At 45.9% G+C, this 16,218-nt stretch overlaps 1 protein-coding gene and 1 long non-coding RNA gene across 5 annotated transcripts in view; one reads left to right on the top strand and one right to left on the bottom strand.

Annotated features, from left to right (window-relative positions):
* ETV6 (ETS variant transcription factor 6) overlaps positions 1-7,946 on the top strand; it is a 143,848-nt gene extending 135,902 nt beyond the window's left edge. For all 3 annotated transcript variants that reach the window (XM_064461665.1, XM_064461672.1, XM_064461682.1), the window contains 3 exons: positions 1,128-1,270; positions 4,093-4,193; positions 7,503-7,946. In XM_064461665.1, the coding sequence (XP_064317735.1) occupies positions 1,128-1,270; positions 4,093-4,193; positions 7,503-7,608 (350 nt within the window). In that variant the 3' untranslated portion in view covers positions 7,609-7,946. The remainder of the gene's footprint in view (positions 1-1,127; positions 1,271-4,092; positions 4,194-7,502) is intronic.
* A 1,440-nt stretch (positions 7,947-9,386) lies between these two features.
* Positions 9,387-16,218, bottom strand: part of LOC135315183 (uncharacterized) — a 29,684-nt gene continuing 22,852 nt past the window's right edge. Inside the window, exons 3-5 of one of the 2 annotated variants that reach the window (XR_010374622.1) lie at positions 14,474-14,691; positions 13,390-13,864; positions 9,387-10,463 (exon numbers count right to left, since the gene is read on the bottom strand). This is a non-coding gene — a long non-coding RNA (uncharacterized LOC135315183). The remainder of the gene's footprint in view (positions 10,464-13,389; positions 13,865-14,473; positions 14,692-16,218) is intronic. The other variant, XR_010374620.1, reaches the window with a different exon arrangement.

The raw sequence follows: 16,218 nt of genomic DNA on the forward strand, positions 1-16,218 counted from the left end.
AAAGCATTTAACCTCTCAATAGCACTCAAGTAATTATAATACTTGGGTTTGGGTTTTTTTTTTCCCCAGGAACCTTAAAAAATAAAAAAGTGAATTCGGAAATGGTATAAGGTGTCGATTTTATATCACATGGAATACACAAAGGAAAGCTGTAACATTGCCCATGCTTTAGATGCCTCCTGTTAGCACAGAAAGGGACAGCCTCAAGCAGGGAGAGCAGGTTGTAGGATCCTTGATTTGCCCACTGAAACAGTCAGCAACAGTGTCAGGGCCAACAACGGTGGTTTTATGTGCATCGGTACAACAACGAACACACAACTAAGATCAGCAGGTTATCTCACACAGCTTTTAATGTGATAAAGATGCTCAGTCAGTGTCAGAAGGACTAGGACGCATCAGAAGAGGCTGTATATTCCAGTACATTTTGCAAAATCATTTGATACCAAGCATGAAGCATTTGCATGGCTTCAGTACTGGTGAGGCCACGCCTTGGAAATTGTGTTCAATTTTGGGCCCCTCACTACAAGAGGGACTTTGAGTAGCTGGAGCGTGTCCAGAGAAGGGTAACGAAGCTGGTGAAGGGTCTGGAGAACAAATATTATGAGGAGCAGTTGAGGGAACTGGGGTTGTTTAGCCTGGAGAAGAGGAGGCTGAGGGGAGACCTTATGGCTCTCTACAACCACCTGAAAGGAGGTTGTAGTGAGGTGGGTGTTGGTCTCTTCTTCCAAGTTACTAGCAATAGAACGAGAGGAAACGGCTTCAAGCTACATCAGGGGAGGTTTAGATTGGATATTAGGACAAATTTCTTCACTGCAAGAGCGGTCAGGCATTGGAAGACGCTGCCCAGAGAGGTGGTGGAGTCACCATCCCTGGAGGTATTTAAAAGACATGTAGACGTGGCGCTTCAGGGCATGGTTTAGGAGACATGGTAGTGTTGTGTTGACAGTTGGACTTAATGACCCTAGAGGTCTGTTCCAACCTTAATGATTCTATGATTCTCTGATTTCAGATTGCAACGGCTGTTTCAGCCCTGATCCCAACTGTCCTTTCCCTACGCACCCACCCAAAAGTTCCAGAATTAATCCCGAGGAAAAAAAGTCAGTATTTTCTTGCTTCTCTCTTCACAGACTGTAGGTTGCTTTGGGATTATGTTTATCAGCTGCTTTCTGACAGCCGGTACGAAAATTTCATCCGATGGGAAGATAAGGAATCCAAAATATTTCGGATAGTGGATCCCAACGGGCTGGCCCGGCTGTGGGGAAACCACAAGGTAAGGAGCAATGCAGTTTTCCTCCTATGACACTTCACCTCTTGTAACATCACAGGATTCACTTATAAATGGGAAAAAGGAAGAAAGCATGTGCATATAAACTAGTGCTGGAAAGTTGTAATCTTTCATTCTGCATACATTAGAAATATAAAGCATCCAGCCTCAAGCACTAAAACCTATCCTTCATACAGAGAACCTGTTGGTTTGGTTTAAAGGCATTTAGTTATAAATACATTTAATTATAAAATTACAGAGAGTGCAGGAATTAACGGTCCTTCTCTCTCAAGGCATCTCATTTCTTCCTGAAACCTGATGCGAAGGATGTTCTGCTAAGATGTAGTCTACAAGGAGCTGTATACTACATCTCGGCAGGAGCTTTCTGTCTGTTCTGTCTACACCAATGTTCAGATTTCGCATGCTGTCCTGTGACAGACACCAAGTGCTGAAGGATTATGTATTTCCTTTTAAGAGGGTAATTCTGCTTTGTTCTCTGGAAAGCAGTTACTGATTTTTGCAGTTTGGGCCTGAGTATGTACAGATATATCTATATGAGTATATGTATATGAGTATATTCGTATGAGTATATGAGTATATAGTCAGCATGGATTTACAAAGGAGAAATCATGCCTGACACCGTGATATCCCTCTACAATGAAATTATTAGCTCGGTGGATGCAGGGAGAACAGTGGATGTAGCTTATCTTGACTTTAGAAAGGCTTTTGAGACCGTCTCCCATAATATCCTCACAGATGAACTAATGAAGTATGACCTAGACAAGAATACAGTGAGGTAGACTGAAAACTGGCTGAACTGCTGGGCTGAAAAGGTTGTGGTCAGCAGCACAAAATCCAGTCCCTAGTGATGTTACCTTGGGGATCGATTCTGAAGCAAATACTGTTTAACATGTTCATTAGTGACCTGGATGACAGGACACAGTGCACCCTCAGCAAGTTCTCAGACAGTACAAAACAGGGATGAGTGGCTGATAGACCAGAGGCTGTACTGCCATGCAGAAGAACCTGGACATGGTGGAGAAATGGGCTAACAGGAGCTTCATGAACCTTAACGAGGGGCAATGTAAAGTCCGCCACCTGGGCAGCAGTGACGGGGGCGGGGCGAGACTTTACATTTCACCTTGTTGCATTTCATGAGACCCCAGGTGTGCGATTGTTTTACTAGGAAGGTGGTCAGACACTGGAGCCGGTTACCCAGAGGAAACTGTGGAGTCTCCATTCTTGGAGATGTTGAAAACCCAAAGGACACAGTCCTCTGCGACAGTCTCTGGTTGACCCTGCTTTGAGCAGGGGGACTGGACTAGGTGATCTCCAGAAGTACCTTCCATCCTCAGCTATTCTGTAATTCTGTATATGAGTATGCATAGCCTGTAATCTTGATAAGGTCAAGATTTTCTCATGCGACTCATTGCTTACAAGAACATCCGCCTTAGAGGTCTTGGGCTACAACACCGGGAATGCAGAGTTCTGCCCTTACCCAACCTCTCCATGCTGATAATCGGGCCTTGCCATCATGTCTCATGTTGAGTGTCTAAAACCGAAGCTACTTCAGACCACTAGCCACTTGGGAAATGCAGTGGCCTTTTAGCATGTAAGAGACGGAAGAAGCAGATATGGTATTTCGGGGGGCTTCCCAATGAGCAGAGTCTAGATTTTGCAGGGGAAAACATTGTCATTGTTAGTGTTTAATTGCCGCAGGAGCTCTTTATGTGGCCTCACTGAGCAGAGCTGTTGCATTCAGGGCAAGCAGAGGAGGTCTGCTCTTAGGGGTCATTTTAGACAGGCAGATCAGTCTCATTTAATAAAGCCAGGTCGACGCTACAGAATTCTGCCTGATCTTGGACTGACGGAGCTGTGCCAAGCCAAACTCCTAACATGGAGGCTCATAGAGCAAAAGCGTGACTCTACTGGTTTGGCATGTTTTGCCCATGGCAAGGCGGCTGCTTTATACTCATGCAACACAGTATAGCTGTCTCTCCACTGGGAGTTTCTTTGCCAGCATAGTAACCAGTGCTCCTTGTACCAGAAAAATGCTCTTCATGTAGATGTAGCCTGAGGTACTGACCCTGCTATCCCAAGTCAGTACTCCGGGGGCTGCCCACATACAGCTCTGCCAGTGCCCATCACTTCTGCCTTGTGACACTGAGCATCAGCAGGGCCCTACCTCTGTCACCCTGTGGTGCTCTGGCTATGGCTTTTGGGGTCAGCAGCTCCCAAAATGAAGGGGAAGCTCTGTCATAGAAGCAAATGTACAGCCTAATGGGTTTCTTGATTTACACCTGTATAACAAGAGGAGAAACAGGCTCTCAATCTCCACAGTGCTCTGTAAGCATTAACTAGTTAATGGAGGGGAATCCCAGAGGAGCAGCGCTCTTAGCAGGGATTGCTGACAGACTCAGTCTATTAGCCACTGTTCTTACGCTTTTACAAAAGGTGGTTTTGTTAAGAACAGGCCTGTCACATCCGGCTTGGCATGAGCATCTCCCTCCATCTGATGTCTCCTCTTGTGGTTGATGAAGCCTTTTGTTACTGGTGATCCAAGAAACTATAGAAAAACCTCACCTGGAATTTTTGTTAGACTTTCTTACTTAAATCACCCTGCGTGAAAAGAGACCCATAAAAATTTGGTGATGAGGGCTGGAGGGGCAGGATGAGCCTGCAAACAGCAGAAGAATGGAACATGTGATTTCTTGAATTTGCTTGGTTACTTTAGCTAGCTGTGATAGTTCTGCAACTCCTTTTGGGGCTTAGGAAGGTTTTAATGAATCATCTCACCACATTTTTCCTTTTTCTTTTGAAAAACACAGAACAGAACAAATATGACTTACGAGAAAATGTCCAGAGCCCTACGCCACTACTACAAACTAAATATTATCCGGAAGGAGCCAGGACAAAGGCTTTTGTTCAGGTAATTTTTTCTTTTCTTTGCCATTCCTTTCCACAGACAATTAGTTTTTTAAGATGGAGTATGGAATTGTGTGGGGGATGCTTCATTGCCACAGCTATAACACAGGTGACAATGGGCATATATTTGTAAAAGCTGTCTAGACCAGTGCTTCCCAGCTTTCAAGGGAACTACACCAATTTGTGAAAATACGGGCCTCTTTCAATGATCAGTGGAGTCAATAGAAGTCTTTTCACTCGCTTCAAGCGGGCTGCACCATTGTTTAAGACCTTAGCTACATGATTCATGATCTCAGCCAAACTGCTGGAGAACCCACTCCAAATTCACTTCTCAGACACAGCTGCCAGTGAAAGCTAATCAGGGATCAGGCATTTCCTGAAGTCCATCAGCATCACGGAAGAGAAGTGCTGATGACCATGTCTTCAGGAAGGAGGGACCTGCAAGAGCTGTTTATACAACCGAACACATTGGGTTGGATGATACAACCAAGAATTTGGGAAATAGTGCCTGAAACAGTGCAAAGCAGGGAGTTACTTGCACAAACTTGAGTGCAGCTGGCAGAGAGTGAGAGCACTCCAGTTCTTTTCAGACAAGACCAGCAAATCGTAGTGCATATGTCTGACCCACAGACCACTGAATTCAGACCAAAGACTGCTTTGATGTCAGTGGTCTGGATCTAGTAATGTGCTTGGAAATGATATCAATAGGAAGGCAGTCTTGGAGTTTGTTTTCTTAAATAGCTAACAGAACTGCATTAGCACTCCAACTATCTACAGCTGAAAAGGTTTCTGTGGAATGTCTTGTTTATGTCAGCTCTTAGAAGGAGACTTAGATGGGGGAAGGAGAGTGAAGGGAAGAAGGAATCACAGGCAAAATCAACTGCATGATTTTTCTTTTGTGTGTGTGTGAAAGTTAAAGCAAGGTTGCTACATCAGCAGCAGTACCAAGGAAGGCAGCCTGGATTGCTGTGGCCCTGTGTGAAGACTGTGCTGCCCCAGGGGCGTTCTGTGATGCTGAACAGTGAATGTGCTTATCTTGGAACGTCTCCTTTGGTGGGGGCACAAACAAAACAGGAGTCCATCTCTTCTCAACCAGGCTGCCTATTTTCTCAAAACTGTAGAAACTTAATACCCTTGGAGACCTCAGTTCCTCTGTCAGACTTGCCCAAAATTGACCAACAGATTCAAAGGTCACCAGGGAGCATAAAACATGAGCATATAAACCTCATTTCCTTCGGAAACTGGAAAAAAAACCAACAAAGCATTTTTTGCACAATTCCCAATAAAAACTTATTGATGTTGTTTTCTTAGACCTATTTATATCTGAAGAGAAAAAGAAGAACAGCTGCAAAAAATCAAGCCATTAATGTGCCTTTCTTGGCTATTTCTCGCAAGCACAGAAATAATAGGAAGTGTGGCTTTATAAGTAACATGCAGGCAGTTGTCATCTGCAGATATCTGTACAGAGCTTTAAGTAAAATGGAGTCAGAGGAGGGATTTCTAAGTGGTTGCCTGACTGTCTTCTGCAACAAAACAGGTCACAGATACTGTTTCTTCATTAGCTTGTAGTTCTGGGTTGGTTGGGTTTTTTTTAAATTTAATCAAATGCTATTACAAATGCCCATGCTTTGAGTTTCTTGACGTGACTTAAAACACAGACCAGAAAGAATACCCGGAGTACTGCAGTACAGTTCACATGAGCCCATTTCCTACATGGGTTAGGAAACAGGGCAGACAGAAGGTAGGGAAGGCAGTGGGATCACTCTCTGTTTTGATTTCGTCCTCACACGAGATCAACAAGACAAGCACAGGGTTTAAATCCGGGCACAGTCTGGCCCGTAAGCTCTGTAGCCAGGGACTGATTCACCACTTCTGTACGCTAGTTTTTCACCACCGTAACACCATTTAGATCAGCAGCGTTCTTCCAGCATACAAATGGGAGTGACACAGCAGTGAGTCACAGCCCCTTTTTTTTTTTTCCTAAATGCATATTTGCACATGATTTCCAAAATTAGAAGGGGCGGCAAAAGGTTAGTTCCAGGCTGTGCTATGCGTTTGCCGAGAGACTCCAGATTTTTCAGACGGAAGGCTCTCAGCCTTATAACCTCAGAGGCAGAAGAGGAGGCAAGTCTTGCCCATGAGCTTCAGCAGTGACTTTTCTGGGTCAGTGATAGTAATGAGACTCCTGTTGGTTGGTTTTTTTCTTTTTCACTGTGGCAAGGATACTGAGCATATCACCAACCTGAAATAAAATCAGCTCCTCTGATTAACACATTTTGTACTGCTGTATGTTAGCCAGTACATCGTTAATGAAAGACTGCGAAATTTTGTAACACTTCCAGCATAAACATCTTTCGTCCTAATTTCTCCAGAAGTACTTATGAGTTAGGAAAGCGATTTGTGTCTAAACTAGGATTTCATCCTTCCTGTGCCACTCTCTCTTTTCCTACGCCATTAAATTCAGAAAGAAAAAAGCAGAGCTTTTCCGTGCTGTCTCTGTGCATGAAAGCATCCTGGCAAAGATCAAGACTGCAGACTTGATCTGCAGGCTGGTGGATGTCCTTTCCCATTTCCTACTGCTGCCATGCCTCCCCAGAGGCAGCTTCTGTTTCTAGCCCCCTGCAGACTTACTACATCAAGACATTAGCATTGGGAGCCATGGCATTCATTTACAGAGGATACTGCTTCATTACAATTGAGCTTGCTACAATCACACAGGAAGAGACTGTATTTGCTCACAGTTCCTTAGCCCAAAAGCTTTTTCTTTCAGGGCTTTTTCCATTTCCCAGAACTTGTTCTGGCATGGTCCTTGGCTTTTTCCACCGCTGTTCCTGTGGTGTTTCATATTCCTCTTCACTCACCTACACACAAGCCTGCACAAACCAGTAGCCCTCTGCCTCTCCACGCTTTGCAAGTGCTTTTGCTTTGAAATGCGCTGGCCGTAAAGGTCTTTCATGTTTCTGTTACCAGGCACCATAAATGAGCATACCTGTGGCATACTATTGTCTTACATGACAACAGCAAACAATATGAGAGGGAAGAAGTAATTATCATTCCTTAGAAAAGACTATGGGGTTTGGTTCAGATTTGGACTTCCAAGGAGCAGGGGTAAATGCCTGTGATTCTTTTGGTTTCCTTTGCAGGTATGGAGGCGGGAAGACACCCGTAGCTGGGGAGAAGCTGGGAAATACTAAGTCATTGGGAGGATACAGCAAAGATGATTTTGGAAGCTGTAGAGCTCAGGGGCCTCAATGTCCCGATGAAGGTAAGAGCTGAGACCACTGGGAAATCCGCTTGTTAATCTGTTTTGCAGGTTCATGAAGACCCCAGATGAGATTATGAGTGGCCGAACAGACCGCCTCGAGCACCTTGAATCCCAGGAACTGGATGAACAAATATACCAAGAAGATGAGTGCTGAAGGGAACTGGTACTCCGCCTCTGTGGGTCCATGGGAGAAACATCTGCCCAGGTGGCTGGCACAGTTTGGGACAACACAGAAGCAGTACTTGGGGTCGCCGCTTAGCTTGAAGACCACGCAGGACCTGAAGCACCTTAACAAAACAAACTAACAGGCAGAAGTGGTGCTGGCAGAAAAGTAAACGGGAGGAAGCCTGGACTTATGCACTACTTCACTGTTCCTACAAAGTCTCCCCTGAGTTCCTTCTTTCTTTTTGGTTTGTTTCAGTTTTGGGGTTTTTTTTTTTGTTGTTTTTTTTCCCTAATAAACATGCAGTTTGACTTTCCTTATCTCACGTAGGACAAGATGTCAGGTTATGCTTTTGTTTTTGTTTTTGTTGTTTTTTTGAAGGCTTTCCTATGGAAATAGAGCGCTCTTATTTTCTGTGCAAGTCTCATGACATAACACTGCATAAAACAATAGCAACACAGAAGGGATTTGCTCAAGGGTTCCAGTGTGCTCAGATCAATTTACATATGCTGCCACTGGGAAATGTGTTGAAGCTACCAAAAGAATTTACCACACACACCTGTCAAATGAAGAGGAGTCACTTCACGTGTAGGCTGGGATATCATCCCAGCATAGCTTGGGCTCCCAATGAGTTCTATGAGTGGCTATTAACTGCTGGAATATGGACCAAAACCAATCACCTAAGTGCTCCGGGGAGGAGAAAAATAAATATGAAAAACCTCTGCAATAGACTGATGTTGACGTTTTCCCTCCCTCTAGCAAAGAAGTGATAGCCTGGAGTGGGAGGGAGGGAGGGCAGGGACAAACACACATATATATATGTGTATATATAGAAATGTTTCCTATATATATGTGTATATATATGTAACCCCCACAATATATCCACAATGCAGAATTTCAGCTCAAAGCTTTTTTTTTTTTTACAAAAAAGCAAAGGCTGAAACATCTGTAATTACGAAAGGGAGGGGTGTTTCTTATACCTTCTAGCAATTTTGGGGTGAAAGGTGAAGGACTAATTCCTTACGTTGTAGGGAGAAAGCAAAGGGGCCCATCGCATGGTTTGTATTACTCAGAAACCTCTCCAGGATCATTTTGTGCTGCTGGAGAGGTAGATGATTCACCAGTCTGAAAACTGATGGTAGAGAACTAGAGACCAAATAGCTACACTTATATCCTGTAATTGATTTTGGCTTTGTTTTGAGATTTGGATTTTTTATCCTCCCCCACCCCACAGCTCTGCCATCAAGGGAGCTCTTCTCAGCTTGCCCGTTTTTAACATGATTTAAAGACAAGAAAAAAAGAAACCCTACAGCTGTGTTGCTTCCTCGGGTTTCGGTTTTGTTCTGGCTGCAAGGTGCCCCATATTTAACACCCCTGATGGTTTGCTGCACTGAGGGTGCTTTGCATGAGGTGATGAGCTATGCTTCGTTTGGTCGCAGGAAGCTCTGCAGTCCTTGATGCCCAAAACAAGAGAAACTACTGGCCTTTTTGATGTCACGTTGCTTGGGCCTCCATGACCGGGAAGTCTGTGGTGTCCAGGCGTCCAGCGATCCATCATCAGTGGGCCTTTTAATGGAAGGAAGATCTAGCACCAGAAATGATGCTTGCAAAGGGAGAAAAGATGTATAGGGAACCTGTGCAGGAATCACATGGTGTCTGGAGGAAAGCATGTCCGCACCGGTTCATTAAAACAGAAAGCCTCTGTTATGGGAACATGCATACTAAAAATGGAAAAAAAAATCAATGGGCTAATCTAATCCGTTTCAACAAAAAAACAAGGTACATTCCTGTGATAGAGCTTTTATCAGATATTAAACCAACACAACATTTGATCTTACCACATATATAACAAGAGGGTTAATCTAGCCAGGAAAAAAATGGCACTGGGCAATGAATAGTGTCCGCTATGTTTAAACAGAGATAGTCCAATCTCACAAAGACTTAACACTGAGTCACAGGCCTTAGAAGGAACAGCTTTGTTAAGGGTGTAGATAGGCATCGTACAAAGAGGAGAGATTTTTCAGAGCCAGTATCTGACGAGGAACGACAGGGCGTACATCCCTCCCTAAGCTTTTCCCAACCACATTCTTTTACTAAATCATAGTCAATATGTTTCAGGTCCCAGCACACCACATACTTGACTTTTTCTGCCTCGAAAGACGTGGGAGTGCGTATCAGAAAGATGAGCAGACAACCTGTCACCTGTCTCTGCGTGACTCTGAAGTCCTTGGAGCCCAGGAGGCACTGAGGGACTTCAGTGGTCACAGATCTGAAACCAAAGGTCCCTTAAAACCAAGGGGCCAAGGAGTTACTCTGCTTTGTCACCCTGCGTAAGGGCACCCAAGCTGTGGCCATGTCTGAGGAGCTGGGATGAAGAGGGTGTGGTGAAGAGGTGAATATGAATGACAGATGAGGTATGATCAGAAGGATCAATGTAAAGAAAGGCTCTTGCTGGTTTCTTGTGTTTCTTAGGGTGTTCAGTGGTAGCAAGAAACCAAGTTTGTGCAGAGAACGATTCATAGCCTTTACTGCCCTCGTTGCGACAACTGCATAACTGCATTATTTTGTTTTGCCTCCTGCAGCAACTGTAATGAGACAGTGAGGGGAAAAACCAAGGCAATAGGCACCTTCTAGATAAAGTGCTCTGATGAGCCACAGGTTTTTGTCACGGCCAAGGTGCACACTGCAAAATACAGAGAACGAGAGGCAATCCACCAGTATAAACCCATATGCTTACTGTGTATGTTAGCAACGAAGCTCATCCTCAGCACTGAGTAGGACAGGAAAAAGCAAGGAATCCTGAAATCCCACGTGTTGTCCCATAGAAAAATTTTCTGGGGAAAATTCTGTAGAGGAAAGGTTCACCTTTACTAAAAATGCAATCAGTTTCACCTGCAGAATCTAAGTCAAAGGGAAATAAAATATTTGGTGACTGTTGGAAACTCCTCCAGTTCACACGTAAAGGACATCTTAAGACAACTTCTCCACCACAACCACAGAGAAGCAGTTATTTCAAGGCTGATGCTAGTTGGAATGAAAACAGCCTTTGAACTTGGAGCAGGGCAATCCCAAGAGGCCCGTCCCTGCTGGTGCTGTCCCCTGCCTCCTGCCAGGTCTGCGTGGTGCAGCAGCGATGGCGCGGGTGACACTGCAGCTGCCAGAGCTGCAGGGCCCTGGGACCTGTTGTGGGAGCTGCAGGATCTGAACGGCTCTTGGAAGCAAGTTTACCAGCTATGACTGAGAAAAAAAATAAAACCAGGCTAGAGCAGCTGCAGTAGACAGATTCCCATCTACCTCGCATCCAAATGGCAGATCCATGGAGTGCAAACACAGCATTAACGTACGGAGCTATAGGAACGTTTGGCTGCCCATCTGGGCTAGCAAAGGTAACACTGTCGTTCCACCAAGCCTGACACCCACCTTCCCTCTCCAGTTTCTGATTTCCCAGTGTAGAATTTGCCAGCAGCAAAGCAGCCAAACTTTCTGCCTTTGCCACCAAAACAAGTGGGAAAAGGGAGAAAGACTCTTATCCTTGGAGACGTGCAAAAGCCATCTGGACACAGTCCTGGGCAGCCAGCCCTAGGTGGCCCTGCTTGAGCCAGGGGGTTGGACCAGATGACCTCCAGAGGTCCCCGCCAACCTCAACACCCAGCAAAGGCTCTTCACACTGTACAGTGAAGTGGGACCTTCGTTGCCATCAGCTTGCTACAAGTCTGAACGAGCCACAAGCTGATCAGGTAGGACACGCTGCAGTTCCACAGCAGAACGTTTTCTTGATTTAAGTTTGAAACCTTTTGACCGCCTCTCCATCCAAAGAACACTACTGGGGCCCTTTCTGTAAACACTAAGTTGCTGCCACCCTCCCAAGATTTCAAGCTCCACGCATGCCTTCTCTAGAGCTCTTTGTCAGACTGCAACCATGTGCAAATCCAGAATGCATCAGTTCAAGGTCTTTTTTTAAAATAAAATTCTAGTCTGTTTTTATTGATGATGGCTTTTTGTTTTTTTAAGGTGTGGGGCTAAGGGACTGAATCAAATGAATGTAACAAAACAAAAACAAACAAAAAAGCCTATTCTCAGGGCCAGTGAGTTGCAAATAATTTTTAAAATGCCTGTAATTACATCATCTCAATAAAAAAAATTTAATATAAAAGTGGGAATGCCAAATTTTGTTGGTGCAGTCATTGCTACAAGGTCCTTTCTTTTTAAAAACTATGGTACCCAAGTATCTACAGAACATAGCCGCTGTTTTCAGTCAGGAAAAGAAACCTGCAGGCTTCCCATGCCCAAACATGTATGACCAGTGCCTGGATCTTCCCTGGGAAGTGTTGTTCGGAAAAGTTACGTCTGTCCTTGGAATATTTACTTTGCTGACCTGAGAGATGAGCAGAGCACCTGACTAGTGCCTAGATGAGCGTACCTGGTTCCCCTTCCTTGGAGAGGAGATAGAAGCAAAAAAAAAACAAAAACGAGGTGGTGTGGTGATTTGCATCTTTTTCATCCTGCTAATCAGGCCAGGTCAGGGAGTTTGAGAGCAAGAAGTTTTTCTGTAGCTTTGCAAACCAGTCTAAAACCCCTGCTGCTAATATGCTGCCCTTCCAGCACAGGGGGACCTTATCTTCCTGTCTTCACCCGTAACCCGGCAAGCACAGGGATGTTGGTGTCACGAGGTGGTGGGTGCTTGGGGGACAGCAAGGTGAGGCGGCACAAACTGCTCACCGCTGTGCGTCACTCCCTACAGCAGTCCTTGTCTCCTGCAGGCAGGGGTTACTGTGCGGGGCAGCGAGAGGCCCCTGGAGGGTTTCTTAACATGCTGCTCCACATAGGTGCCACCAAATGCCCCGGCAAACACATCTGGTCAGCAGCACGCAGGCCACATCTAGTTCTTTCTGGTGAAAGCAATTCATGTCAGGTTAAATCATTCAGAACCCAGCTACGGCTCAGAATGACCCCATGATTTTCTGGGTGATCTGTGGGTTACCTACTCCGCTGCTCTTTGCTCACTATTTGTCCTTGGTTTTCTTTCACTGTTGTTCTTAAACCACAAGGCAAAGGAGTAAGCACTAAACAAACTCCTCTCTGAACCAAGACATCAAACAAGAAGGAAACAAAGTGTATTGCTCCATAATTCAGTCCCTTCAGGCCATTTCCCTTCATTTTAGAAGAGGAAATAGATGTATCCCTACACCCTCTCACAGCTTTCTGTGCACTCTGAACAATAGCAACCACTGCAGGTTGAAGGCATATGGAGGAAGTTCTCAGTGGTTCTGGCTATTGCTCCAGTGAGGATTAGCCTCAGGTCAAGAACTAGTCTTGAGCCCAGAGAGATGTTAGAGAATGTCCTTTGGAGGCTGCAGAACAGAGGAGGCCTGGCAGTGCATGCCCAACACATCTTCTTCTCCCATTTTCAAAATTAATTCAGCTGTAAAGGACCGCTACCAGGCCTACACCAGCGCAGGGATCATGGATGGTGCATACTTTTGCAGACTACAGCTACCACAGGCATGATGGTGCAGACTTCCTCCATAACGCTCCCCAGAGCTCATCAGGAGAGATTTTACAAGGGTGTCAAGGAGGACCTCACTGACTACCCATGCACCCCTGCGCCTTACAGAGGCTGCCAGTGAGGTACTGACAGCAGCATGTTTTACTTATATAGAAACCCATTTTAAAGTAACACTTAGCAGAAAGGGTTTTCACTTCTCCCAGATGAGTCTCCACCTGTGAGGCACGAGCAAAGCAGCGCATGCTTTTTTCCCCTCAGAGACTTACACTGATTCAGACACTCCTGACTTCAGCTTGAAACCCAAGCAGCTTCCAAGCAATGCAGAGGGAGCCACCTATGAAAGGTGCGAGGGCATGAGGAGCGAGAGCATGCACTACCACAGTATGGAGCCAAAAAGCAAGTGTGCTTCATTAATCCCTAGAAAAAAAGATTGGTGTGTCAGTGTAAATAGTCTAATAGCACAGACTGGGTGGATCTACTGCATGTCAGCTCTCCCCATACTGGATTCCCATGCACCCAGGGATCCACCAGCTACACTGGATTCACCCCGGGCACCACCCTGCCCAGTTCTGCTGCAGGCAGCAGCACCCCTTCTCACCCCTTGCAAAGCCCAGCAGAACAGGAAGTCATGCCAAATTATACCCACCTGATAGGAGAAAGGTGCCCTATTTCATGAGCTGCTTCAGAAGAAACTGCTGAATGCGTGCTGCCATCCTGCCAGGCCCAGCAAGGGGGAGGAGGCTGGGGAGGGAGGAAGGAAAGGGTTGCAGCCCATTTCAAGCTTTCCCCTCACTGGACAGCCTCCTAAGAGCCTAAAGAGAGTTGGGTGATGCTGGAGGATGACCTTCCTGGCACCTACTTCCAAATGAGGCAAAGGATATGAGGTGCCAAGGAACCAATGCCAGGGCAGCTGCAACTCCAGCACAAAATATAAGACAGGACTGTGCCTGCTGGTGAACAGAATCACCTCAGTTTCTTCATTCTAGGTGTTCCTACCTGTTTTCCCCCACCAACTCATAAATTATACGTCATTTTGCAGCCAAGGCACAAAAAGAGGGGCAAGAGCCTGTCTTCCCAACTTCAGCCCTCCAGTCTGCCCTTTCCTCACCTTGTTGCCTTAAGAAAAGGGGAGCAGGATGTGGATGCTCAGCAGCCAGCTGTCCCCTACATAGAGAGACATCGGTGTGCCATGCACAGCAGCGCGTGCCTCGCTGCCAAGCACGCGGGGACCTGCCCCACGCCAGCCCCCGCACTCAGCCCAAGCTGCGTCCAATGGTGCCAATGTCAGCAGTGAACGAAACAGCCCTCGTCCTCCTCCCCTGTGGCAGTAATGTGGTATCCCTGCTGTACCTCATTTGCTCAAAAGGATGGCACTAACAGTGCTTAATGACTGTCTTCCAGAGCTGCTCATCATAAGGCAGGCACCCTGTTTGCTTATTGACCAGCTCTCCGCCTGCCGTGTGCCCCTGGTTAGATTGCCCACGGAAGGGTAAGGCTTCGGTTGTGTGTGATGGTTCATTCTGCAGGACACCAATTTCTTCTTGTGATTCTTGACAGGCTGAGGCAGGCTAAACATACAAATGGGAAAAAAAAAAATCTGGCAATTGCTATAAAGAATTGGAGCGGTGCACACATTTATTTCAGACTTGCCCATTTGTCAACAAAAGCAAGTGCATGCATCTCTGCCAGCTTCAGTAGAGCATCAATATATTCCAGCACAGGAACCAGGCTGAGATAGGCAGACCCTCTTTCTTCAACTGCACCAAGCTGGCTCCCACAAACTACAACCAACATTTAGGGGAAAAAAGAAAACACAGTGCCCTTCAGTAAGACAATAGAGGATGTTATGACTGATATGATCAGTTGGAAAACCTGCAGGGACACATCAATCTCTCTGCCTCCTGCAAACACCTGTGCATGAAGTTTCTCAGCATCTCAAAGTGCTGGAGAACAGCCGCAACAGGAAGAACGATAACTGTTCAGGAATTAGAATTGATCTCCTGCCGCCTGATAAACACTGTTAGCCTGGGGTTGTTGACTTGAAGCCAAACTCTGCTAAATGGACAAAGTTTTCAAGTCAACCCTTCCCAGTGTTTGACAAGGTAAAGGGAAGGAACTGGAGTGAAGACAGCTTGAACAAAGCAGGTATTGTTTCCCGTGGGCTTCATAAAGATGTGAGGACATGACCCATCAGAAGAAAGTGAGGAAAAGAAGCAGCGATGGTATGAAAGCTGAGGCAAGTTAAGAGTCAGTTCCGATGATCACAAAGATGAAAGCTGGGAGTGTTCACCACATGCCTTCCACTTTCCTTCCCAAGGGCAGGGCCAAGGTCAGTACCTTTCACTTGGCTAATGCGTGCTTGCAGGATATGAACCAGTCTTGATTCAAAGACCTGCAGAATGAGGACTCCACCTCCTATGTACCAAAGGTTAATCATCCCCTGCATTAAAATCTGTCCCTTCCTTTCCATTTAACTGTATCTTAATTCCACTTCCAATTATTAGCTCTCATTATGCTATTCTTCACTGAATTCCTGTAAACTGTAGTATTCCCACCCATACACAAAGACCTTTACTGACTGCAGTCAGTGCGACTCATACTCTTGGGGGTTTTTTGCCCCAACTAAATAACCAGAATTCAAGGGAGAAACTGAAGCTCCACGGTACAACAGCTTCCTGGAGGGGCTGGCTCTGGCTCAGAGAGCTGCAGGACACAGCCACATTTGTTTCCTGGGGTGCTGTCTGGGCCGCTCCTGTAGGAAAGGCTCCAGAGAGCACGTCAGTCTCAGGAACTGGCTGATATGAAACAGAAAGGGGAAAGGGAGAAACCCACATCGAGGTGCCATTTTGGTCCCATGAGAGCCCAGGTAACCAAACAACTATGTCTTCCAAACCTCCAGCTAGGGTGGGAGGTTTTCCTCCCACCTGGGAACAACCCGGGGGGGGGGATTGCCCGCAAATACAGTAGCAAATGCATCAGCAAAAGAGACTGCCTGTTGGTGAATGCTCTTGGGAACATGCTGTCTCACAGACGAAGGTTTCTTCCTCTCCACATTCCTCCTCAACATCCCAGTTCACTCCTAAAAATTCAGTGGA

Source organism: Phalacrocorax carbo, chromosome 1 (assembly GCF_963921805.1).
Source record: "Phalacrocorax carbo chromosome 1, bPhaCar2.1, whole genome shotgun sequence".
NCBI lineage: Eukaryota > Metazoa > Chordata > Aves > Suliformes > Phalacrocoracidae > Phalacrocorax > Phalacrocorax carbo.